The sequence below is a fragment of the Phyllostomus hastatus genome, unplaced genomic scaffold, assembly GCF_019186645.2.
Source record: "Phyllostomus hastatus isolate PE091 unplaced genomic scaffold, TTU_PhHast_1.1 phas_contig_1, whole genome shotgun sequence".
NCBI lineage: Eukaryota > Metazoa > Chordata > Mammalia > Chiroptera > Phyllostomidae > Phyllostomus > Phyllostomus hastatus.
Window position 1 is genome coordinate 13,189,125 of NW_025333498.1, and position 24,605 is coordinate 13,213,729.

At 39.7% G+C, this 24,605-nt stretch overlaps 1 protein-coding gene across 1 annotated transcript in view; it reads left to right on the top strand.

The window, feature by feature from the left end:
* Nucleotides 1-24,605, top strand: part of TTN (titin) — a 269,907-nt gene that overhangs the window by 76,193 nt on the left and 169,109 nt on the right. Inside the window, exons 56-98 of the mRNA XM_045842158.1 lie at nt 75-353; nt 462-740; nt 842-1,120; nt 1,246-1,533; nt 1,659-1,937; nt 2,078-2,359; nt 2,460-2,738; nt 2,854-3,132; nt 3,245-3,523; nt 3,626-3,913; nt 4,162-4,440; nt 4,650-4,931; nt 6,013-6,291; nt 6,411-6,692; nt 7,434-7,712; nt 7,830-8,117; nt 8,273-8,551; nt 8,648-8,926; nt 9,038-9,316; nt 9,438-9,725; nt 9,861-10,148; nt 10,736-11,017; nt 11,485-11,763; nt 11,880-12,161; nt 12,309-12,587; nt 12,682-12,969; nt 13,159-13,437; nt 13,530-13,808; nt 13,896-14,174; nt 14,310-14,597; nt 14,740-15,027; nt 16,224-16,505; nt 16,748-17,026; nt 17,429-17,710; nt 17,826-18,104; nt 18,319-18,606; nt 18,719-18,997; nt 19,108-19,386; nt 19,476-19,754; nt 20,344-20,631; nt 20,779-21,066; nt 21,467-21,757; nt 23,762-24,049. Of these exons, the coding sequence (XP_045698114.1) occupies nt 75-353; nt 462-740; nt 842-1,120; nt 1,246-1,533; nt 1,659-1,937; nt 2,078-2,359; nt 2,460-2,738; nt 2,854-3,132; nt 3,245-3,523; nt 3,626-3,913; nt 4,162-4,440; nt 4,650-4,931; nt 6,013-6,291; nt 6,411-6,692; nt 7,434-7,712; nt 7,830-8,117; nt 8,273-8,551; nt 8,648-8,926; nt 9,038-9,316; nt 9,438-9,725; nt 9,861-10,148; nt 10,736-11,017; nt 11,485-11,763; nt 11,880-12,161; nt 12,309-12,587; nt 12,682-12,969; nt 13,159-13,437; nt 13,530-13,808; nt 13,896-14,174; nt 14,310-14,597; nt 14,740-15,027; nt 16,224-16,505; nt 16,748-17,026; nt 17,429-17,710; nt 17,826-18,104; nt 18,319-18,606; nt 18,719-18,997; nt 19,108-19,386; nt 19,476-19,754; nt 20,344-20,631; nt 20,779-21,066; nt 21,467-21,757; nt 23,762-24,049 (12,138 nt within the window). The remainder of the gene's footprint in view (nt 1-74; nt 354-461; nt 741-841; nt 1,121-1,245; nt 1,534-1,658; nt 1,938-2,077; nt 2,360-2,459; nt 2,739-2,853; nt 3,133-3,244; nt 3,524-3,625; nt 3,914-4,161; nt 4,441-4,649; nt 4,932-6,012; nt 6,292-6,410; nt 6,693-7,433; nt 7,713-7,829; nt 8,118-8,272; nt 8,552-8,647; nt 8,927-9,037; nt 9,317-9,437; nt 9,726-9,860; nt 10,149-10,735; nt 11,018-11,484; nt 11,764-11,879; nt 12,162-12,308; nt 12,588-12,681; nt 12,970-13,158; nt 13,438-13,529; nt 13,809-13,895; nt 14,175-14,309; nt 14,598-14,739; nt 15,028-16,223; nt 16,506-16,747; nt 17,027-17,428; nt 17,711-17,825; nt 18,105-18,318; nt 18,607-18,718; nt 18,998-19,107; nt 19,387-19,475; nt 19,755-20,343; nt 20,632-20,778; nt 21,067-21,466; nt 21,758-23,761; nt 24,050-24,605) is intronic.

The following is a 24,605-nucleotide window of genomic DNA, read 5'->3' on the forward strand; positions in this document are numbered from 1 at the left end:
TTATGTTACCAAAATTGTGGTCCATAGCACAGATTCCTCCCCATTAACTCAAAATAATTCCTTTTCTACTATAGAGCCACCTTACTTTACTAAAGAATTTAAGTCAGTTGAAGTGCTGAAGGAGTATGATGTCATGCTGCTGGCTGAGGTGGCAGGCACGCCTCCCTTTGAGATCACTTGGTTCAAAGACAACACGACACTGCGAAGTGGTAGAAAGTACAAAACCTTTATTCAGGATCAGCTGGTTAGCCTGCAGATCCTCAAGTTTGTAGCTGCAGACGCTGGCGAATACCAGTGTCGGGCAACCAATGACGTGGGCAGCAGCACCTGCAGTGCCAGGGTGACTTTAAGAGGTTAGTGTTGATTCAAATGGTGGACTAGCTCTCCCACAGAGTCAACTCATTTTTTCAGCCAGTTTTTCTCTAGAGCTGGTACTGATTGAGAATTCATTCTTCTATTAGAACCACCAACCTTTGTCAAGAAGCTTGAGAGCACCAGCTCCCTTCGAGGAGGCACAGCTGCCTTCCAGGCCACTCTGAAAGGCTCCTTGCCCATCACAGTGACCTGGCTAAAAGACAACGATGAAATCATCGAAGACAATAATATAAGAATGACCTTTGAAAACAATGTAGCCAGTCTGTACCTCAGTGGCATTGAAGTCAAACATGATGGGAAATATGTCTGTCAGGCCAAAAACGATGCAGGAATACAACGATGCTCTGCCGTACTCTCAGTAAAAGGTTGGTTCAGAAAGTCTGCCGTGGGTTTCAGGAAAATGTGCAGATGTGAGCCTTTCAGTAGAGCAATTCACAACCCACACTTATCCCTTTGTTTTCTACAGCACCTGCAACAATCACTGAGGAGGCTGTGTCTATAGATGTCACCCAAGGAGACCCAGCCACTTTGCAGGTCAAATTTTCAGGGACTAAGGAGATTACAGCCAAATGGTTTAAAGATGGCCAAGAATTGACCCTGGGCCAAAAATATAAAATCAGTGTCACTGACACAGTCTCCATACTGAAGATTATTTCTACAGAAAAGAAAGATAGCGGAGAATATACTTTTGAGGTCCAAAATGATGTTGGGAGAAGCAGCTGCAAGGCTAGGATTAATGTATTAGGTTGGTATTGCTTTTCTCTGCAGAGGAGCTGAGTGTTTCTGTGCTCCTTCATCTCTTACAATTTTAGAGAAAATATAACTGGCAGATTGACCTAACAATTTTTTTTTGTTTTTTTCATTGCATAGATCTTATCATACCTCCCTCATTCACCAAAAAGCTGAAGAAAATGGACAGCATTAAAGGGTCTTTTATTGACTTAGAATGTATAGTGGCTGGGTCACATCCCATAAGCATCCAGTGGTTCAAAGATGACCAGGAAATTTCAGCTAGTGAAAAATACAAATTCTCTTTTCATGACAATACTGCCTTCTTGGAAATTAAGCATCTGGAAAGTACAGACAGTGGGACATACACTTGTTCTGCCACTAACAAGGCAGGCCACAACCAGTGCAGTGGCCATCTGACAGTCAAAGGTTGGCAATTTTTATCTCCACCTATCAAGAACTTATTGCTGTCTCATTTCTCAATTCTTACCTGTACTGCTCAATTCTAAAATGAACATTCCTTTCTCATCTTGCTTCTTTTTCTTTCGCCTCAGAACCCCCTTACTTTGTGGAAGAGCCACAGTCTCAAGATGTCAATCCCAACACAAGGGTTCAAATAAAGGCTCTTGTGGGTGGCACTGTACCCATGACAATTAAGTGGTTTAAAGACAACAAAGAGTTGCACTCAGGAGCAGCTCGCTCAGTGTGGAAGGATGACACCTCCACCGTGCTAGAGCTCTTTTCAGCCAAAGCTGCTCATTCTGGGACGTACATTTGTCAACTAAGCAATGATGTTGGAGTAGCCACCAGCAAGGCCACTCTCTTTGTAAAAGGTCTGGTCTCCACGTCTCCTCACTTTCTTGCTTGTCTGGATTTTCTCGTGGGGGGAGGGGAGAAGCTTTAGAAACCAATTTTGCTTACTGGCCTCTGTTTTTAAAAATGTTCAACATCACACTTTTCCCCCCATCTTTAGAGCCTCCTCAATTCATTAAGAAGCCCAGTCCCGTGTTAGTGCTGAGGAATGGACAATCGACAACATTTGAATGCCAAATAACCGGCACTCCTGAAATCAGAGTTTCTTGGTATCTGGACGGGAATGAAATCACAGCCATTGAGAAATATGGCATTTCCTTCATCGATGGCTTAGCCACTTTCCAAATTTCTGGTGCTAGGGTAGAATATAGTGGGACTTACGTCTGTGAAGCTCGTAATGATGCAGGCACAGCAAGCTGCAGCATTGAATTAAAAGTGAAAGGTTCGTTACTGGATCTGCTTTCTGTTTTGGCTGTGCTACTGGCTGGGCTTTGGGTCTTCCCTTGAGTAAGCTAGTCTCTGTCTTCCTTTTGAATCTTTAGAACCTCCCACTTTTATCAGGGAGTTGAAGCCCGTGGAAGTAGTGAAAGATAGTGATGTGGAGCTGGAGTGTGAAGTTAAAGGAACATCTCCATTTGAAGTCACTTGGCTGAAGAATAACAAGGAAATACGAAGCGGCAAAAAATATACCTTGACCGGCAGAGTGTCAGTGTTTAATCTCCATATAACCAAGTGTGACCCTTCAGACACTGGTGAATACCAGTGCATTGTATCCAATGAAGGCGGCAGCTGCTCTTGCAATGCCCGAGTCTCCCTGAAAGGTCAGTTAGTTACATACGCAAGAAGCAGGCTGCTGGAGAAAAATTTTGTAATGCTCTTTAGCTTCATGATTATGGGTTCAATTGTACCTCTTCTTTTCACACTATCTAATCACAGAACCACCATCGTTTACTAAGAAGATAGAAAACGTCACTACCGTTTTGAAAAGTGCTGCCACCTTTCAGAGCACCTTGGCAGGCTCTCCTCCCATCTCCATAACCTGGCTAAAGGATGATCAGATTCTGGATGAAGAAGATAATGTTCATATTTCATTTGTGAACAATGTGGCCACACTTCAAATCAGAGCTGTGGACAATGGGCACAGCGGGAGGTACACGTGTCAAGCAAAGAATGAGTCAGGAGTTGAGAGGTGTTACGCTTTCCTTTTAGTGCAAGGTTTGTAAGTTATTCTCTTTCGGAATTAGTCTGTGGAGACACTTTCATAAACATGCCTTATCTCTAGTGAACTTGTCAATGCAACTCACCCACATTTTAATTCTTACTGCAGAACCAGCTCAAATCCTAGAGAAAGCTAAATCCGTTGATGTTACTGAGAAAGACCCGGTGACCTTGGAGTGTGTTGTGGCTGGGACACCAGAACTCAAAGTGAAATGGCTTAAAGATGGGAAACAAATTGTGCCCAGTAGATATTTTTCTATGAGTTTTGAAAATAATGTTGCCAGTTTTAGGATTCAGTCAGTAATGAAACAAGACAGCGGTCAGTATACTTTCAAGGTGGAAAATGACTTTGGAAGCAGTAGCTGTGATGCCTACCTGAGAGTGCTAGGTTCGTACCTTGGCTCCTGTTGGCTTCTGTTGCTTATATTATGTCCTTTGTAAACAAATGGCAACATATTAATGGATGTGTTTTGCTGTTTGCATTGGACAGATCAAGATATTCCTCCTTCATTCACTAAAAAATTAACCAAAATGGATAAAGTTCTCGGCTCTTCCATTCATATGGAGTGCAAGGTTTCTGGCTCACTTCCTATTAGTGCTCAGTGGTTTAAGGATGGAAAAGAAATATCTACAAGTGCAAAATACAGACTTGTCTGTCATGAGAACACTGTGGCACTGGAAGTTAATAATCTGGAATTAGAAGATACTGCGAATTACACATGCAAAGTCTCAAATGTAGCAGGGGATAATGCATGCAGTGGCATCCTAACTGTGAAAGGTTAGAATTTCTTTACCTCTTCTGGATGCTTCTTTGTAATTGCTTTGAAAGTGTATCACTCTTACCTTGTATCCTTTAGAGCTAAAAGTCTCATTAATTTTGTTTCTTTAGATATGTATTTACTGAGTTCAAGAAATATTCAGTCATTACCTCTTTTTAATAATGTATTCTTATATGTCCAAAAAAAACTGTCAAAATAATTTAACTACGGGAATTTAATTCAATATATTTCTCTTAAAAATCTATAGAACCACCAAGCTTCCTAGTGAAACCTGAGCGACAACAAGCCATACCTGATTCTACAGTGGAATTTAAAGCAGTACTAAAAGGAACACCACCATTTAAAATAAAGTGGTTCAAGGATGATGTGGAACTTGCCTCTGGACCTAAATGTTTCATTGGCTTGGAAGGGTCAACTAGCTTCTTAAATCTCTACTCAGTAGATGCTTCCAAGACAGGACAATACTCTTGCCAAGTTACCAATGATGTTGGTAGCGACTCTTGTACTACAATGTTGCTTGTGACAGGTGTGCAGGTTTGATTGGTTTCATGTTTCTGTCTCACCTGTGTCTCTGGTCCTTTGTGATCTGTTATGGTGCTTTGACCTAATCAAGGAAGTACCCTACTTTCTCACGGTATCTGCCAGGCATTGGTTGTGTGTTCTTGGTATCACTTGATTGAACTTTTGTTATCTGTATCTGTTCCCTCATAATCTCCTCTTTCCTTCACTCTCTAGAACCACCAAAGTTTGTAAAGAAATTAGAAGAATCCAAAATAGTGAAAGCAGGTGACTCGGCACGACTTGAATGCAAGATAACTGGATCCCCAGAAATCAGAGTTGTGTGGTACAGAAATGAACATGAACTCTCAGCCAGTGACAAATACAGAATGACTTTCATTGACTCAGTGGCTGTCATACAGATGAACAATCTTGGTACAGACGATGGTGGGGATTTCATCTGTGAGGCTCAGAATCCTGCTGGCAGCACTAGCTGCAGTACCAAGGTTATAGTAAAAGGTAGAGATCTATTTCTTCTGTTCATTACATACAACTTACCTTTATCACCCCTGGCATCATAGCTCTTTATTCCTTTACTGCCATTTTAGCCTCCATTTGAGCTCATAGAGTATTTTCCCAAGATGGCATTATTTCCCTTTTGAGATATTATTTCTTAAGCTTTGCTTACACATAGCCAATCGTTCTGGAATATTTTTCTTTTTATCCCAATACCCAACATTCTTATAATCTGGACACATTAGCCAAGCAGTTCAAATTTCATGTTTCAAAAACATGCAAAAAATAAAAACAAAGTAGGCATTTATAAATTAATTTTACTTTCAATTGCTTCATAAATATATCATCCTAACTATAATATTTACCATGAGTATCAAGTAACACTTACTACATGTAAATAAGATGCAAGCAATACAGGTTTTAACTTTACATTTAAAACAAAGCAATTACATTTTTTTCTCCCAAGAGTCAGTTTCTATTTTTTTAAAATTCTATCACTATACCTTGGTACAAATAATACTCGTTATTTTCCACTGCCATTTCCCAGTATTGTTATTACAGAGTCCAAGTTTGTTATATTGGGAGGCAATTAGTGCAATAATCATCTGTTGAAGTAGAAAGCATGGATCACAAATGTGATACCTTCCAAGTGTCCCAGCTGTACAGCACACACAAAAGATTTATTCCTGAAGTCAGGGTTCCATACCTCACGCAAACCATATTAATTAATATTCTGGAGGGTTTGGCTTTGTTTGGTCCGTGTTTTCTCTTTTGTTTTGATTTTACAATTTGTGCATCAATCTTTCTTGTCCAAGATAAGTAAGTAAGGTGGAGTAGACAGAATGTTGAGCTGCTCAGCAAGGGCAGGTAGAGTCAAGCCAGGGTTCTCTGCCATGAAGCTGAGTGATTTGGTAAAGGCTGATGGCCTCTCTGAAGCTGTTCTTCCTCAACACTAATGTGATAGTGCTTGACACCACTTCCCCATTGTAGTATCTGGACTCTTTCTTCCAATTTAAAAACAAAGAAACAAAAATATTCTAGGAAATTAAAGCCCTATTCATGAGAAACTCTTATTTTTTTACAGAACCACCTGTTTTTAGCAGCTTCCCTCCTGTAGTAGAAACCCTTAAAAATGCTGAAGTTAGTCTTGAGTGTGAACTTTCGGGAACACCACCATTTGAAGTGGTGTGGTACAAAGACAAGCGGCAGCTCCGAAGTAGCAAGAAATACAAGATTTCATCCAAAAACTTCCATGCGAGTATTCACATTCTCAATGTCGACACTTCAGACATTGGTGAATACCTCTGCAAAGCACAGAACGAAGTGGGAAGTGACACTTGCACTTGTACTGTAAAATTAAAAGGTAAGCATATTTCCTGCATGTGGCAGAGGTGGCAGGAATGTGCAAAATACTTTTTTCTATCTCTGTTCTATCATCTGGGCAATCTTTTCAACAATCTCCATCTATCTTTCCATGTTCAGAGCCACCAAGGTTTGTTTCCAAACTGAACAGCATCACTGTTGTTGCTGGGGAGCCTGCTGAGTTACAAGCATCCATAGAGGGCATGCAGCCTATTTCTGTCCAGTGGCTTAAAGAGAAGGAAGAAGTGATCAGAGAAAGTGAAAACATCAGGATTACATTTGTGGAAAATGTTGCAACTCTACAGTTTGCAAAAGCAGAACCAGCTAGTGCTGGGAAATATATCTGCCAAATCAAGAATGATGGTGGAATAAGGGAAAACATGGCCACACTGACTGTTTTAGGTTGGTACAATATGGTGCAATGGCCCCCTGATACAAAGTGGTGCCAAACGCTGAGATGAGTTACTATGAGTTACTGGTGAAGTCTCCTTCCCAGAATTTCTTCTAGACCTATATCAGTCCTCAGCTATTTGAAAGGTTTAGGGAATCTAAAAATCTTCTGAAACTCTGTGATTCTAACAAATATTATCCATCCATTTTCCTGTTTGCTTACTGCTTTTCTTGATGGATTAGCAGATGTAATCATGGCTAACTTTTGTTATACATGAAAAAAAAAAAGCAAGAGCCAAGTGTGACATTCTGTTTCCAAAGCATTTGATAGGAAAACTTGCCACTTTCATCATTGGGCATATTAACCTTCAATTTTTAATTGTTTGAATAACAACTTCCAAAAAATTATCTTGTGCACCTGAAAGTAGAGCAAAATACCATGTAATTAAAAATAGCATGTAGCCTTTGCTCCCAAGATCAAGTGCACAGCAATAGACATAGTCTAATGTACATTGTCTGAATTGTTCTGATAATCAACTAGCACAAAAACATATTTCTTAATAATAACTCCTATAATTTCATGGCAATGTGTAATTATGAAATCACATTTTAAGTCTAGAGACAGAACCCTAACATAAGCATCTCATTGGAATAAACCGTCTTAGCGAATTTGCTAGTAGAGATGGGGTAAACACAGTAGAGGTATAGTAAAGGTAACAGACTTTGACAGGTGGCTATCAAATTCTATTTCAGAGCCCGCAGTTATTGTCGAGAAGGCAGGACCAATGACAGTGACTGTAGGAGAGACGTGCACTTTGGAGTGTAAGGTGGCTGGCACTCCTGAACTCTCCATTGAATGGTACAAGGATGGAAAGCTGCTCACTAGCAGCCAAAAACACAAATTTAGCTTCCACAACAAAATCTCTTCCTTAAAGATTCTCTCCATTGAAAAGCAAGATGCAGGCACATACACTTTCCAGGTTCAAAATAATGTTGGAAAAAGCAGCTGCACAGCTGTGGTTGATGTTTCAGGTCAGTTCCGATATATTCCTCTCATTACTTACACAGTATTCCTTTCAAAAGTTTTCTTCTCTTGAGTCTCCTTTATTCTTTCAAATCATGATGCATTTCTTGCCTTTCTTTACACAGACCGAATGGTGCCTCCATCTTTCACACGAAGGCTGAAAGATACTGGTGGGGTGCTAGGTACTTCTTGCATCTTGGAGTGCAAAGTAGCTGGATCTTCACCTATCTCTGTTGCCTGGTTTCATGAGAAAACTAAGATTGTCAGTGGAGCAAAGTACCAAACCACATTTTCAGATAATGTCTGCACACTGCAGCTGAATTCTCTGGACTCGTCAGATATGGGCACTTACACGTGTGTGGCTGCCAATGTCGCTGGGTCTGACGAATGTCGCGCAGTGTTGACTGTACAAGGTCAGTGTCAGACACTCAAACCCTTTCTTACAAATGCCTCTTTGGCTGCACAAATAGGTTGACACACATTTAAAAGCACTCTTCTTCTGTGATTCAAAATTGCACCTGAATTTGAAGCTTATAGCACCTTTTCATTGTCCTCTGTATCTGTGTAGAACCACCCTCTTTTGTGAAGGAACCTGAACCTTTGGAAGTACTACCAGGCAAAAATGTCACTTTCACAAGTGTTATCAGAGGAACCCCTCCATTCAAGGTTGGCTGGTTCAGAGGTGCCAGAGAGCTGGTGAAAGGAGACAGGTGCAACATCTATTTTGAAGACACTGTAGCAGAACTGGAATTATTTAATGTCGACCTGTCTCAGAGTGGGGAATATACCTGTGTGGTTTCTAACGGTGCTGGCAAAACATCCTGCACTACTCATCTTTTTGTGAAAGGTTTGCTCAAGTGCATTGGTTCTTCCTATTTTCTGTATACTGATCTCTTTGTTTGTATTTTACTGTGCTTAACTGCTGTGCTTTGTCACTCACCAGAACCAGCTGCGTTTGTGAAGAAATTAAGTGACCACTCCGTAGAACCAGGGAAGTCCATAATTCTGGAGAGTACCTACACTGGAACACTTCCAATTTCAGTTACCTGGAAAAAGAATGGTGTTAACATAACTCCATCTGAAAAATGCAGCATAGTCACAACAGAGAAAACTTGCATCCTGGAAATTCTGAACAGCACAAAAAGTGATGCAGGACAGTATTCCTGTGAGATTGAAAATGAGGCAGGGAGGGATGTTTGCAAAGCTGTGGTATCTACATTAGGTGTGTTGTCAGTTCTTCTATCTTAATGATTGGCATTCATCTAACAGAAAGTGTGGGGGTTCTTTCGTTTCCTTTCATTCCAGTTGCTAATTGTGAGCTTTTCTTCTTTAGAGCCCCCTTACTTTGTTATGGAACTGGAACCTCTAGAGGCCTCAGTTGGTGATTCAGTTTCTTTACAATGCCAAGTGGCTGGGACACCAGAAATTACAGTGTCTTGGTACAAAGGAGACACCAAGTTACGGTCCACCCCTGAATACAGGACTTACTTTACAAACAATGTGGCCACACTTGTTTTCAATAAAGTGAATATCAATGATGGTGGAGAATATACATGTAAGGCAGAAAACAGCATAGGAACAGCTTCTTCTAAAACTGTCTTCAGAATTCAAGGTGATGATATTAATTTAGAAATTAAGAAATTTCTTTTTTCATTATCTTAACTCTTTTATCTTTATCAGGGAAATTTTTATTTCATCTACTAATGCTTCAGGTATCCCTTGTCTTCCTACAGAGCGTCAACTCCCACCTTCCTTTGCACGACAATTGAAAGACATTGAACAAACTGTTGGGTTACCAGTTACACTCACTTGTCGATTAAATGGCTCTGCACCCATCCAAGTGTGCTGGTATAGAGATGGGGTGCTTTTGCGAGATGATGAAAATCTACAGACATCATTTGTAGATAATGTGGCAACTCTGAAAATTTTGCAGACTGACTTGAGTCACTCCGGCCAGTACTCTTGCTCAGCTTCCAATCCACTAGGAACGGCATCTTCTAGTGCTAGACTGACAGCAAGAGGTTTGTTCCCATCTTAAACTTTATCTTTGCAAACCATGACTTCCTGCTCATTGTCGAAGTAAAAATGGCCAATGACAAAAGCAACAACAAAAAAAACACACATACACACAATTGCCTTTTCCTTTCATCTTTCAGAACCCAAGAAGTCTCCCTTCTTTGATATCAAGCCTGTATCAATAGATGTCATTGCTGGGGAAAGTGCTGACTTTGAGTGTCATGTCACGGGCGCTCAACCAATGCGAATCACTTGGTCAAAAGATAACAAGGAGATTCGTCCTGGAGGAAACTATACGATCACATGTGTGGGAAACACTCCCCATTTGCGAATTCTTAAAGTAGGCAAGGGAGATTCTGGTCAGTACACTTGCCAAGCAACCAACGATGTTGGCAAAGACATGTGCTCAGCTCAACTCAGTGTGAAAGGTATCATTGTGTGGCACTTGCCAATATTCACTCTTTCCCACCTTTGTGTAACTGTCTTCTAAAAATTTCTTTCGTTTTTAAATTTTGGAAATAAACTAACTGGATCATGTTACAATTTGTATATTTGTGTCAGAGGTAACAATCAAATATTGACTTGTGTCAATATTTGTGTCAGAGGTAACAATCAAAGTTCTGTTTTCTCTTTTTATCGTTATTTAAGTTAGTGTATCTCTAAGTGTAATCTGATCAAAAAGTATTGTTCAATTGAAATGTGTTAAATGTTGTTTCAACTCTCTATTCTCTTTTTCTGTTCTTTCCTGTTATATGGCATTCTGATTTATCATTACTAAATTTTTAACCAAGTGCCTCTGTAATACATTAATGGGTATGTTTTAGCTTGTTTTCAAACTACAGAATAAACTTATCAACTTAATTCTCTTTAAAAACATGAAAAGCTCATTTACTAGAAAAGACAGCTTATTTTATCACAAAATTCTCAGAAAGTATACTCTTAATAAACCAGTTTCCATAAGCACTTACAGGATTTTCAACTATAAATATGTTATTTTTTTCCTTTGATTTACTAGAACCTCCAAAGTTTGTTAAAAAATTAGAAGCTTCAAAAGTTGCAAAGCAGGGAGAATCCATCCAACTGCAATGCACAATAAGTGGTTCCCCAGAAATCAAAGTTCTGTGGTTCCGAAATGACAGTGAACTTCATGAAAGCTGGAAATACAACATGTCATTCACTAATTCTGTGGCATCACTCACCATCAATGAAGCCAGTGCTGAGGACAGTGGAGACTACATCTGCGAAGCTCACAATGGTGTTGGTGATGCCAGCTGCAGCACGGCCCTGACCGTGAAAGGTTAGACACACTACATTTCTTTCTCTCTTCCTTCTCCAGTTTGGATTCCTTCTTGGTCACATTATAAACTCCAAAGTAAAAAGCCTAGTTAAGGGTATGTGCTTGTAATTCTGAAACTAGCTTTTATTTCTTATGTTAGCATATTATTAATACGGTCACATCTGTCAATTTTTTATTTAATTTAATTTTTTTGCAGATACCACTTTTATTTATTTTTAATAGTTTATTTTTATTGCATTTTTCCCATTACTATTTATCCCCCTTATACCCTCTTCCACCTATACCCACCTCCCTCCCCACCACAATTGTCACACTGTTGTCTGTGTCCATGAGTCTTTTTCTTTTTGTTCAATCCCTTCATCCCCCAGGCCCCCAACACTGTCAGCCTTAATGATTGCAGATTCTATTTTTTTCCTTTTTAGTAAGCAAGTATTCTCATTGTTTATCTTCTTATTTTTTTCCGGCAGCACCTCCTGTTTTTACCCGGAAGCCTTCTCCTGTAGGAGCCCTTAAAGGTTCTGATGTCATCTTACAATGTGAAATTTCGGGAACTCCCCCATTTGAAGTGGTATGGGTTAAAGATCGAAAACAAGTTCGAAGCAGCAAGAAATTTAAAATTACTTCAAAAAATTTTGACACAAGTCTTCATATCCTCAATCTTGAAAACTCTGATATAGGGGAATATCATTGCAAAGCTACTAACGAGGTGGGAACTGACACCTGTGCTTGCACTGTCAAGTTCAAAGGTTTGTACATAGGGGCACAAACATATATGTTACTTCCTTTCATCTTTTCTTGTTTGGCCAATAACATATGTGGATGTGATTCTCATTTTTTCCTAACCACAAATTTATTTTGTCAGAGCCTCCACGATTTGTGAAAAAGCTAAGTGACACCTCAACCCTTGTGGGGGATGCTGTCGAGTTACTGGCTGTGGTGGAAGGCTTCCAGCCAATTTCTGTCGTCTGGCTGAAAGATAAAGGTGAAGTCATCAGAGAGAGTGAAAACACAAGGATTTCCTTCATTGATAACGTTGCTACCCTCCAACTTGATAGACCAGAAGCATCTAATTCTGGAAAATATGTGTGTCAAATCAAAAATGATGCTGGAATGAGAGAATGTTCAGCAGTCTTGACTGTCCTAGGTTAGTAACAAAGTACAGCCTGAGAGAAAAAAATCAAGTTCATTGACCCATGATCCTTGTCTGCAAATATTACTCTTACCCCATGTTGATTATACTCTTAGTTTGGAAGGTGACTTTGTTTTCAATGTAACATACTTCTTCTTTCAGAACCAGCCAGAATCATAGAGAAGCCAGAACCCATGACGGTCACTACTGGAAATCCTTTTGCATTGGAGTGTGTAGTGGCTGGAACTCCAGAACTTTCAGCCAAGTGGTTCAAAGATGGAAGAGAATTATCTGCAGACAGCAAACATCACATAACGTTCATCAACAAAGTGGCTTCACTTAAGATCCCCTGTGCAGAAATGAGTGACAAGGGCTTATACAGCTTTGAAGTGAAGAACAGTGTTGGTAAAAGTAACTGCACTGTATCTGTTCACGTTTCTGGTAAGTAGTATGAAGTTTTATGAATATAGTATTTTTCCCTGGAAAAAAATAATAAAGCTCTTCTGTAAACACAAAACTATCCTTCTCCACCTAGATCGAGTTGTGCCTCCTTCCTTCATCCGCAAGCTGAAAGACACAAATGCGGTGCTGGGAGCCTCAGTGGTTTTGGAGTGCCGAGTCTCTGGCTCGGCCCCCATCTCAGTCGGCTGGTTTCAGGATGGAAATGAGATTGTTAGTGGGCCTAAATGCCAGTCCAGCTTTTCAGAAAATGTCTGCACTTTGAAGCTGAGCTTCCTGGAGCCTTCCGACACAGGCACCTACACTTGTGTGGCTGCCAACGCGGCTGGTTCTGAGGAATGCTCGGCAGTGCTGACTGTGCAAGGTCAGTTGCGAGGAGCAGGCTGCTGCTTCTCTCAGTCTCTTCCACATGGCTCGGTGCTGGCCTGGCGTGGGATTTCTTTGTTTGGTCTTCATTTTTAGTCATGACTCTCTTTTCTTCAAATAGCAGAAGCACTTCTCACTCAGATTTCTCTCTTTCTCTTGATCTTCCCCTCCCTCTGGGGTATTCTAGAACCACCATCTTTTGAACAAACCCCTGATTCTGTGGAAGTTTTACCTGGAATGAGCCTCACGTTCACCTGTGTCATTAGAGGCACCCCTCCTTTCAAGGTCAAATGGTTTAAAGGCAGCAGGGAACTGGTGTCAGGGGAGTCATGCACCATCTCTCTGGAAGATTCTGTCACAGAGCTGGAGTTGTTTGAGGTGGAGCCACTGCAGAGTGGAGACTATTCTTGCCTCGTTACTAATGATGCTGGCAGTGCTTCCTGTACTGCACATCTTTTTGTGAAAGGTTTGCTCTTCTCTCCAGTTCGTGTATCTTTTAAAATTTTCTAAGTCTTCATTTGAAGATGTCAACTTTACCTTCATATTTTCTCCTTATAGAACCAGCCACATTTGTGAAAAGATTGGCTGATTTCAGTGTTGAGACAGGAAGCCCCATAGTTCTTGAGGCCACGTATACTGGCACGCCTCCCATCTCAGTGAGCTGGATGAAGAATGAGTTCGCTCTTGTACAGTCTCCGAACTGCAGTATCACTATGACAGAGAAATCTTCTATACTGGAAATTCTTGACAGCACCGTGGAGGATTATGCACAATACAGTTGCCTGATTGAAAATGAGGCTGGTCAAGATATTTGTGAAGCTCTGGTGTCTGTCTTAGGTGTGTTGACAGTTACCTCTTTTCTTTCTTTGAAAACATCCTCTTTCAGTTAGCATGATTGATTGACTACCATTCTTTGTACCTTAGAACCACCTTATTTTATTGAACCTCTGGAACATGTGGAAGCAGCCGTTGGAGAACCTACAACTTTACAGTGTAAAGTAGATGGAACCCCAGAAATTAGAATTTCTTGGTATAAAGAACACACAAAGCTACGATCAGCTCCTGCATATAAAATGCAATTCAAAAATAATGTTGCCTCCTTAGTAATCAACAAGGTGGACCATAGTGATGTGGGCGAGTATACATGCAAGGCAGAAAACAGCGTGGGGGCCGTCGCTTCTTCAGCTGTGCTTGTTATCAAAGGTGATGATGGTTTTGCTTAAGTTTTGCTGTGTGTTGACAGATCCATTTTCTTAAAAATGTCAAAACTTTAATGGACTGAAATGTGTTGTAGATATTTTCTCTTTTGTAAATAAGTTTATCTGTAACTTCTTACAGAGCGCAAACTTCCACCTACTTTTGCAAGAAAACTGAAGGATGTTCATGAAACACTTGGCTTCCCAGTTGCATTCGAATGTCGCATCAATGGCTCAGAACCTCTTCAAGTGTCTTGGTACAAAGATGGGGTGCTTTTGAAAGATGATTCTAATTTGCAAACATCTTTTGTTCATAATGTAGCAACACTTCAGATTTTGCAAACTGACCAGAGTCATGTTGGTCAGTACAATTGTTCAGCTTCTAATCCTCTTGGGACTGCCTCTTCCAGTGCAAAGCTCATTCTCTCAGGTAAGTAGCCCATCACATTACCCTCTTCATTCTAAAGCAGTCTCACTGCTCTGGGCAATTCAACTCTGGTGCCACTTTGCTCCTGCTCCATGTCTGGGAGCATGAAAACTGAAGTCACCATGTTGGTCTTCATTCTTTTCAGAGCATGAAGTGCCTCCTTTCTTTGATCTAAAGCCTGTATCAGTAGATCTTGCTCTTGGAGAAAGTGGTTCTTTTAAATGCCACGTAACTGGCACTGCACCAATCAAAATCACTTGGGCTAAAGATAACCGAGAGATTCGCCCTGGAGGCAACTACAAGATGACTCTGGTTGAAAATACTGCCACTCTGACAGTTCTCAAAGTAGGCAAAGGCGACGCTGGGCAGTACACCTGCTACGCGAGCAATGTTGCTGGAAAAGACTCTTGTTCTGCTCATCTGGGTGTACAAGGTACTTGTCTAAGTAGCAAGGTCTCCCCCCCACTTTCAGTATCTTAAACTGTAAGAGGAAGGATGTGCTTGAAAGTTCTGTTTAGGAGCATGGCCTAGTAATTACAAGTGATCACATGGATCCAGAACCTTTCAAATGAGGTCAAGTTTTAATTTTTTTTTTACCACAATTGGACTGAAAGTCCATTTTTGAAAGCTAAAAATAGAGATCAGAGAGAGTGAACAAAAACTTTTCACAGAGTTACATGAAAATCCAAGTATGAAGGAAGTTATCTTAGAACAAAAAAAGTTATCTTAAATGATTTATTTTCCACAGCAGTTATTAAGTGAATGGATTTTGTCCCTCTAAGGGACAGCAGAGGCCCAAGTTCTCAAGCCCTTCAAGAAGAGTCCAGATTAATTATGCCAATATCTCTTCCTCCATTAGCCCCACTTAAGTAATTGTGAAAGCTGGCAGGGTGGCTGGGGGGAATACATCAGTATCTGACATTATGGAAGACAACCAGTCCCTTCTGCAGCATGTTCATGGCTGCTATTGTCAAGAAGTTAACTTAACTCAGTGGGCTTTTGGTCAACCCATTAGAGCATTATTAAAGATTTTTGTTGTAGTGTTGGTTTATGAGTACCCTGAAATTAAAATAGAACTAGATTCAGCAGCCCTCTTGCTTTATGGCATATAGCTAACCATCTTTATCTCCTTAAGCTTGGATATTTTGCTTCAGTTAATGAAGAAAACATTACTCTCCTAACTTCAAAGGAAAATTATAAAGGTTGAAGAAATATCTAAAGCCCATAAGAGAAAGTGGCACTTTAAAAATATTAAAATAGCTGACCCAATTCTGCTATTCTGATTTGTCATGGCACAAAACAGATATCTTTTCAACCACAGGAAGTAGACAGTCCTCCACTGATTCACATACAGGAAGTAATCAAATTCTCTTATTGCCTGTGAGCCTCAGAGTACCTCCACCAACAGATATACACTCTGCCTCTGATTGTGCAACAGAAAAGTGATTCTTTTTGCTGAGAAGAGGGTTACACAGTAGGACTTCATGTCTTTTCCTTCTTCCTTTTGCAATAATGTTTGAAATGGGTGGTTGCAAAAATAAATGTATTTAAAAGCATCTTTTTATTTCATCTTGAGTTATGTGTGTGTGTTCCATTCCTTACCTTGTGTTTTCCCTCTCGGTCCTATAGAACCACCCAGGTTCATTAAAAAGCTAGAACCCTCAAGAGTTGTGAAACAGGATGAACACACAAGATATGAATGTAAAATAGGAGGATCTCCAGAAATCAGAGTTTTGTGGTACAAAGATGAAACTGAAATTCAAGAGAGCAGTAAATTCCGAATGTCATTCCTGGACTCGGTGGCAGTGTTGGAAGCGTACCACCTCAGTGTTGAAGACAGTGGTGACTACACATGTGAGGCCCACAATGCAGCAGGCAGCGCAAGCAGTAGTACCTCCTTAAAGGTTAAAGGTCAGATCTCACTCTTCCTTTGTGTTTTTAACATTATCCTCCCCTCTAGTTGTCCTTGTAATACCCTACTGGACTCTCTCCATTGTTATCTTAAAATCTTTAAAGGCTACAATAGAAAATTGAATTTGATGTTTTCTTTACAATGGAATGGAAAACTGATTCTTAATTATAACTATATTTTTACAGAATACCTCCTAATTTTCCTTTCTTTTCCCCCTAACTTAATTGTCTTCCAACTTTAGAACCACCCATTTTCCGAAAAAAACCTCATCCCGTTGAGACACTGAAAGGAACTGATGTCCATCTTGAATGTGAACTTCAGGGTACTCCCCCATTTCAAGTTTCTTGGTATAAAGACAAGAGAGAACTTAGGAGCGGCAAGAAGTACAAGATAATGTCTGAGAACTTCCTTACAAGTATTCACATACTGAATGTCGACACTGCAGATGTTGGGGAATATCAGTGTAAAGCCACAAATGATGTGGGGAGTGACACTTGTGTTGCTTCTATCACTCTGAAAGGTTAGAGTGACTTCATTCTCTTCTGCACCCTTTTCCTTCTAATATTAATGCTCTGTTGGCCCCTTAGCTATTTCCCAGTTTTTTATCACTAGTTGTCTCTTCTGCTTTTCCTTTTCTTCCTTTCCAAATCTTTTTGCTTAGGGTGCATCTTATTTTTAAAACCTACCAAGTACCCTTTTAAACATATTTTCCAATGGATTTTGATTGGATTTAAAAGGCTGGAGATGACAAGATGTTCAATTCTTTCTGCTTACTACAAATTTGAAGTGAACCAAAATGCCTCTTATTTAACATAATGGAAACAACACATTATTGCTACTTTGATTCCTAGGATTCGTGATTTAAAGGAAATACTATTAATCCCACCCATTTTAAGTGTAGTATATGCTTCTTTTTCATCAGCACCACCAAGATTTGTGAAGAAGCTCAGTGACATTTCCACTATCGTTGGAGAAGAAGTACAGCTGCAGACTACTATTGAAGGCGCTGAGCCAATTTCTGTGGCGTGGTTCAAAGATAAGGGGGAGATTGTTAGAGAAAGTGAAAACATATGGATTTCTTATTCAGAAAACACTGCAACCCTACAGTTTTCAAGGGCAGAAACTGCCAATGCTGGGAAGTACACCTGTCAGATCAAAAATGATGCTGGAACACAAGAGTGCTTCGCCACACTGTCCGTTCTCGGTTAGTACAAGTAGGATGTGAATATGAACACAAGCCATATACTTGCCAGTGTGTGCATTTTCTTTCATTTTTCAATTTCATTTTAAAATTTGGATGCAATTTTCTCTCATGTTAGAACCTGCAGCAATTGTGGAAAAGCCAGCATCCATAAACGTTACCTCAGGAGACACCTGTACCTTGGAGTGTGTAGTCACTGGCACACCTGAACTCAGCACTAAGTGGTTTAAGGATAGAAAAGAACTGACAAGTGACAGCAAATACAAAATAAGTTTCTTCAACAAAGTATCTGGCCTTAAGATTATCAACGTGGCACCCAGTGACAGTGGAATATACAGTTTTGAGGTGCAAAACCCCGTTGGCAAAGACAGCTGCACAGTCTCAGTTCAAGTTTCAGGTTGGTTGGTTGGGCTTTTGTTTCATTGTTATTATAATGTTCCTTGCCCATCGATCCTTAAGGCTTTTGATTATATGAACCTATGGGGAATTTTTTGATGCTCTCACAAAAGAACCAAATAAATCTAGGTATATTCCATCAAAAAATAGTAATTCTCTTTTTAAATCATTTCATAACTCTTGTTTCTTGCTTGTTTAACTCTTATCACACATAGACCGAACCATTCCTCCTTCATTCACAAGAAAATTGAAAGAAACGAATGGTCTCTCTGGTTCCTCTATTGTAATGGAGTGCAAAGTCTACGGATCACCCCCAATCACCGTCTCCTGGTTCCACGAGGGGAATGAGATCAGCAGTGGAAGGAAGTACCAGACCACCCTGACAGATAACACCTGTGCTTTAACCGTGAACATGCTGGAGGAATCTGACGCCGGTGAATACACATGTGTAGCTACTAACGTGGCTGGTTCTGACCAATGCAGTGCTCCTTTGACTGTGAGAGGTCAGTTACAAATACAGTAAAATAAGATTGCATGTCATGATTTCTAAGCCCTTTCATCATCGCAAATCAAACATATTAAATTTTTCTGCTGTGTGCTTTTTTTTTTGTTTAGAACCACCATCCTTTGTTCAGAAGCCTGATGCCATGGACGTGTTAACAGGAGCCAATGTAACTTTCACAAGCATCATAAAAGGAACCCCTCCTTTCAGGGTCAGCTGGTTCAAGGGCAGTAGCGAACTAGTTCCTGGGGACAGATGTAATGTGTCTTTGGAAGACTCAGTTGCTGAACTGGAGCTGTTTGATGTAGATACATCACAAAGTGGAGAATACACCTGCATTGTTAGCAATGAAGCAGGCAAAGCTTCTTGTACAACACATCTCTCTGTGAAAGGTGTGTTTGACTGCTATTCCACACAGTCACAATTAACATACATGACTTAAGGGATGTGTTTGTATCTGTGTGTATATGTGTTTGGTTTCATGTTTCCCATTTGCTTATAGCTCCAGCTAAATTTGTGAAGAGGCTCAACGATTACAGCATAGAGAAAGGAAAATCCCTGATCCTGGAGGGCGCATACACTGGAACTCCTCCCATTTCAGTTATATGGAAGAAAAATGGTGTAAATGTACCTCCTTCTCAGAGGTGTAATATAACCACAACCGAAAAATCTTCAATCCTGGAAATTCCAAGTACCACAGTAGAGGATGCAGGGCAATACAACTGCTACATTGAAAATGCTTCTGGAAAGGATTCCTGTTCTGCACAAATACTGATTCTAGGTTTGTTCTGACTGCATCTTCCTATCTTTATCTATAAATCACCACTCTGGCCTGTCTCCTTCATGACTCATTCTCTTTCTTGCTTGCAGAACCACCATATTTTGTCAAGCAGCTGGAGCCTGTTAAGGTGACTGTTGGCGATTCTGCCTCTTTACAATGCCAGCTTGCTGGGACCCCTGAAATTGCTGTATCCTGGTATAAAGGAGATACAAAGTTGAGACCCACTACCACCTGCAAAATGCATTTTCGGAACAACGTTGCTACACTGGTTTTCAACCAGGTTGATGGTCATGACAGTGGAGAATATATCTGCAGAGCTGAAAACAGTGTGGGAGAAGTTTCTTCGTCCACTTTCCTTACTGTCCAAGGTGATTGCAATATTTCAGAAGTGAATGAATTTGTATTTCTTTTGAATAAGATTTAAAATATCTGGTGAGGGCCTTCTTTTTAGGAATTCTTTCCCAGTGAAAAATTTTCTGCTTAAGTCATTCCATCTATGATTAGTGGCTTATGTCTTTCTATTGCCTTTACAGAGAGAGATGACTAAATCTTCAGTTAGAAGGATCATGTAGTCCTTTGTCTCTATGATTAATTCTGTTAGAAAAATGAGTGCCTGTATTTTTAAAATCCCACTCTATGAATCTGTCACTCAAAATGCTGGGAGGCAGTCTTGAAAAGGAGAACATGCTGCCCACCTGGAGGTGTATCTAAGCCAATCACTTGTCTATGGGCTTATATATCTTTGCACCTCCTGTGCATTAGGCTGGCCTCAGAGTGACACTTATGCTTCAAAGTTTCCAGGTTTTTCTTTGTGTTCAAGTTCATTCAAGAGATTTCAATACTTCCTGATGCTTTTATAGAAGTACCATTACCTAGAAAACAGTAACTGTGAGAAGGATAATCAGTAAATTTAAAATGTCCAGAAGTGTTTTTATTAATTTGATTCTGTTCCTACAGAGCAAAAACTTCCACCGTCATTTTCTCGACAATTGAGAGATGTTCAAGAAACAGTTGGGCTGCCCGTTGTATTTGAATGTACCATAAGTGGATCTGAGCCCATCTCAGTGTCCTGGCATAAAGATGGCAAGCCATTGAAAGATGACTCAAATGTACAAACATCATTCTTAGATAATGTAGCCACTCTCAACATTTTTAAGACAGATCGGAGACTTGCAGGCCAGTATTCTTGCACAGCTACAAATCCTATAGGGTCTGCTTCTTCCAGTGCCAAACTCATCCTCACAGGTTTGTGGATTCTTAAACTTCTTTCTGTTTCCATAATTAAAACCTTTATAGTCAAATATAAAACTAGGGAGAAAATATCGTGATTTCTGTCAACTGAGACAGTCCAGGAAGGGAGTCTGAACCCCTGTCTTTCTTCTGTCCTCTTAGAGGGGAAGAACCCACCCTTCTTCGACATCAGCATTACCCCTGTGGATGCCGTGGTGGGAGAAAGTGCAGACTTTGAGTGCCATGTTACGGGGACACAACCGATAAAAGTCAGCTGGGCCAAAGACAACCGAGAGATACGAAGCGGCGGCAACTACCAGATTAGTTATCTGGAAAACAGTGCCCACCTGACAATTCTGAAAGTAGACAAGGGAGATTCTGGGCAGTACACCTGCCATGCTGTGAATGAGGTGGGGAAGGACTCCTGCACAGCTCGACTTAACATAAAAGGTACCATTTGTTTTGCGTGTGGTCTGACAAAATGGCATCGTTTTGTATTCTATACTAAGGGTGCGGTTTTTATTAGGAACAAGTAACGTTTAGGACACATTTTTAGACAAATGGCATGAAAATGATTAAAAGACCAATCTCCTTTTTATTTTTATTTTTTTACAATTGTCTGGCTCTGTAAATGGCCATTAGTTATCCTTGTTATCTCTCCCTTATGTCAGCTAACAATTTAGAGTAAGCTTTGGAATGAGGCCAAAATATTTCAGAACAGACCCTGATTTAGTATTTAGTTGGTCAGCATTGACTTTTTATAAAAAACATGACTTCTTTTTTCTTGAAAAACCTCATATTAATAACTGCTTCTGGATTCCACTTCTTATATCCTTGCAATTTCCTACAGAGCGGCTAACCCCACCAAGTTTCACAAAAAAGCTCTCAGAGACAGTAGAAGAAACAGAAGGGAACACTTTCAAACTTGAAGGCCGTGTTGCTGGTTCCCAGCCTATAACTGTTGCTTGGTACAAGAATAATATCGAGATGCATCCAACTTCTAACTGTGAAATCACATTCAAGAACAACATACTGCTGCTGCAAGTTAAGAAGGCAGGTGCTGGCGATGCTGGTTTGTACACATGCAAAGTGTCAAATGACGCAGGCTCTGCTCTGTGTACGTCATCAGTTGTCATCAAAGGTCAGTTCTCTCCACGTCCCCCCGCTGTGTGTCCCTTCACTGCCTGTGAGATAGTCACTGCATTGCTTCGGAAACATGCATTTCTTCCTCAACTCTATGGACCAAGTCATAGTGGATATAAATACACATTATTTAATTGGCTTACTGTAATTCCATGTATTTCCTTAAAATGTATATTATTTGTAATTTATTACAAATACATGGCTCAGCTAAGTAGGTGTTGTATAATAGACTAAAAATCTTAGCTAGTAAATCACATCCTGAAATTCTCTCAGGCAGTGAAAACTCTAAGTCTACTTTGTAATCCATGCATACATGACATATGCATTTTTATGAAGCACATTTATTTTGATATATTTAACAGTTTTTACAGTTGAGTGTTGCATTAGCTTTGCTTATTATAAGTTATAGCACATGTCTTTTTTAAAGTATATTTCTAAAGGATTATTGTTTGACATATATTGTCCAAATCTTTTAGCCTAAAAATGAACATTAATCACAGATAAAAGAGTAAACTTACTTAAAAAGAAAAAATAGATGAGTGGAATGATACTATTACATACAATTATGGAAGATGTATTTAAATACACAGTCATAGCTTGAGGCAAAGAAATAGACTATATTGTTTAAGGGGATCATCTCAATCTGATCCTCTGACCATAATGGATTCACCCAGAGGGTTATGATGCAGATTCATCAAAACCATGTTAGGCTGTGGGAGAAGAGGTGGAAGCGTTAAGGGCAGGGGGGGCGGAGAGAAAAAACTCATGGACATGGATAACAGTGTGGTGATTACCAGGAGGAGGTGGATGAGGGTTTAGGGGGAATAAGTGGTGGTGGACAGAGACTTGACTTGGGGTGGTGAACACACAGTACAGTGTACAGGTGATGTGTTATAGAATTGTGCACCTGAAACCTCTAATATTTTGTTAACCAATGTCACCCCAAAACATTCAATTAAAAAAATTTACAAATTAATCTCCTAAAAATAACTTGGAATTAAGTACCAACTCTGGTGATATATTTGGCCATATCAGGGCACACAGATAATAGGTTAATATCACTAATAGTCTATTATTATTGAGTTGTTTTCTTTTATCTTAAATCTCAAATTTTATCACTCATTTAATAGGATTTAAGTTCATTTAGTTTTAAAACATCATTAGTAAAACGAACAATATGTGTTTGGCAGTGGCTTGTATTCATGATTTATATTCCTGATGCTTTTGCCATCAAGTGGATAAAACTTTGTATGGAATTCTGAGGGCATTTAGCTACAAAGTTTAAGAAAGAGAAGACATCAGAAGTTTTAGTCTTCACAATTGTGAATACTGCCTCATTCTTATATGTCAGTCCCAGAACCACTACATAAAGTCATTGGCTGACACCGAGTTGTGCCTGGCCTTCCTACCATGTTACATGTGTCTTCCTCATTGGTTTTCATTTACACACTGAATTTCAGCTCCTAATTCCTGTCAGCAAAGGTTGAATTTTAAATACTACTATAGTTGCACTTAATAGCTAAAGATGAACATCAGAGAAAACCACATATTAAGATGTGGGTTATGGTTACTCAAATGTTGGCTTTCTTTCACAGAGGGTAGCAAGAATTGCTGACCTAGATGACCAGAATTCCCCAATAAGCCCTTAGATTTTAGAGTTCAGCAAAAATGCAGCTGTATCAGGTTTGAGAGAATCAATCTTGTGCACAGAAGTTGTAATAACCACCAGTACCATATTTGTAGGCTCAGACAAGGCACAGATTCCTGGGTTATGTATGAGCAGCATGCTATCTGTTCTTTGCTTGTTTTAAAACATTTATTTTTTTAATTCAACAAATGTAACTATTGACATCAGAGAGAAATCAACCAGGCACGTGATTCAGTTCTGCAGTAACCAGTGTTACCTGCCAGAGGCAAAACTTGTTTCTTTTCTGAAATTTAATATTTTTTTGCCTTTACATTGCTTTTTATTTTATGTTTAAAAATGCCTTTTTAATTCCAGAGCCTAAGAAGCCACCTGTGTTTGATCAGCACCTTAGTCCAGTCACAGTGAGTGAAGGAGAATTCGTGCAGCTCAGTGGCCACGTCCAGGGTGCAGAGCCAATCAGGATCCAGTGGCTGAAGGCTGGCAAGGAAATAAAGCCCTCAGACAGGTGCAGCTTCAGCTTCGCTAACGGGACTGCTGTGCTGGAACTCAAGGATGTGACTAAAGCGGATGCGGGAGACTATGTGTGTAAAGCTTCAAATGTGGCTGGAAGTGACACCTCCAAATCAAAAGTGACTGTTAAAGGTACAGATGCCTCAAAAGTATTATTCAGATTAAGCTTACAACTACTTTTATTCATTTGCTTTTTACAAGTTAAATAAGAATGAAATTAGATTTTCAGAAACATCAGATTTGCTCATTTACAATTTGTAGCCTCGTTATAACTGAAATATTAGATAATTTCATGAAAATAATTTCAATAAAAATTGTCTGAAATTTGCCCAAGTTCACCATAATATTTCTTGAAACTCCTTTACCATATACAAGAGGGTAAAATTAAGTGAAGTTACAAAATGATGCCATAATAATGTGACATAAGGCAGCCTGGTATCATAGCCTTGGCAGAAATCTGTATGAAAAAGCCACATCTAGAAATATAAGATTTGATACTATGAGTACACTGCATGTGACAGCTACAACTAGTTACAAAGGTATATCAAACTGCTTCATCTTCTGTAGTCCACTTTCATATACAGTAAGTCCTGGAACGCATATTTTGAACTCAGCCAAACTCATAAAACTTATTTTACAAAGGCCATGATTTATTACAGCTTTAAGGTAATTGTGGTAACAAAACATA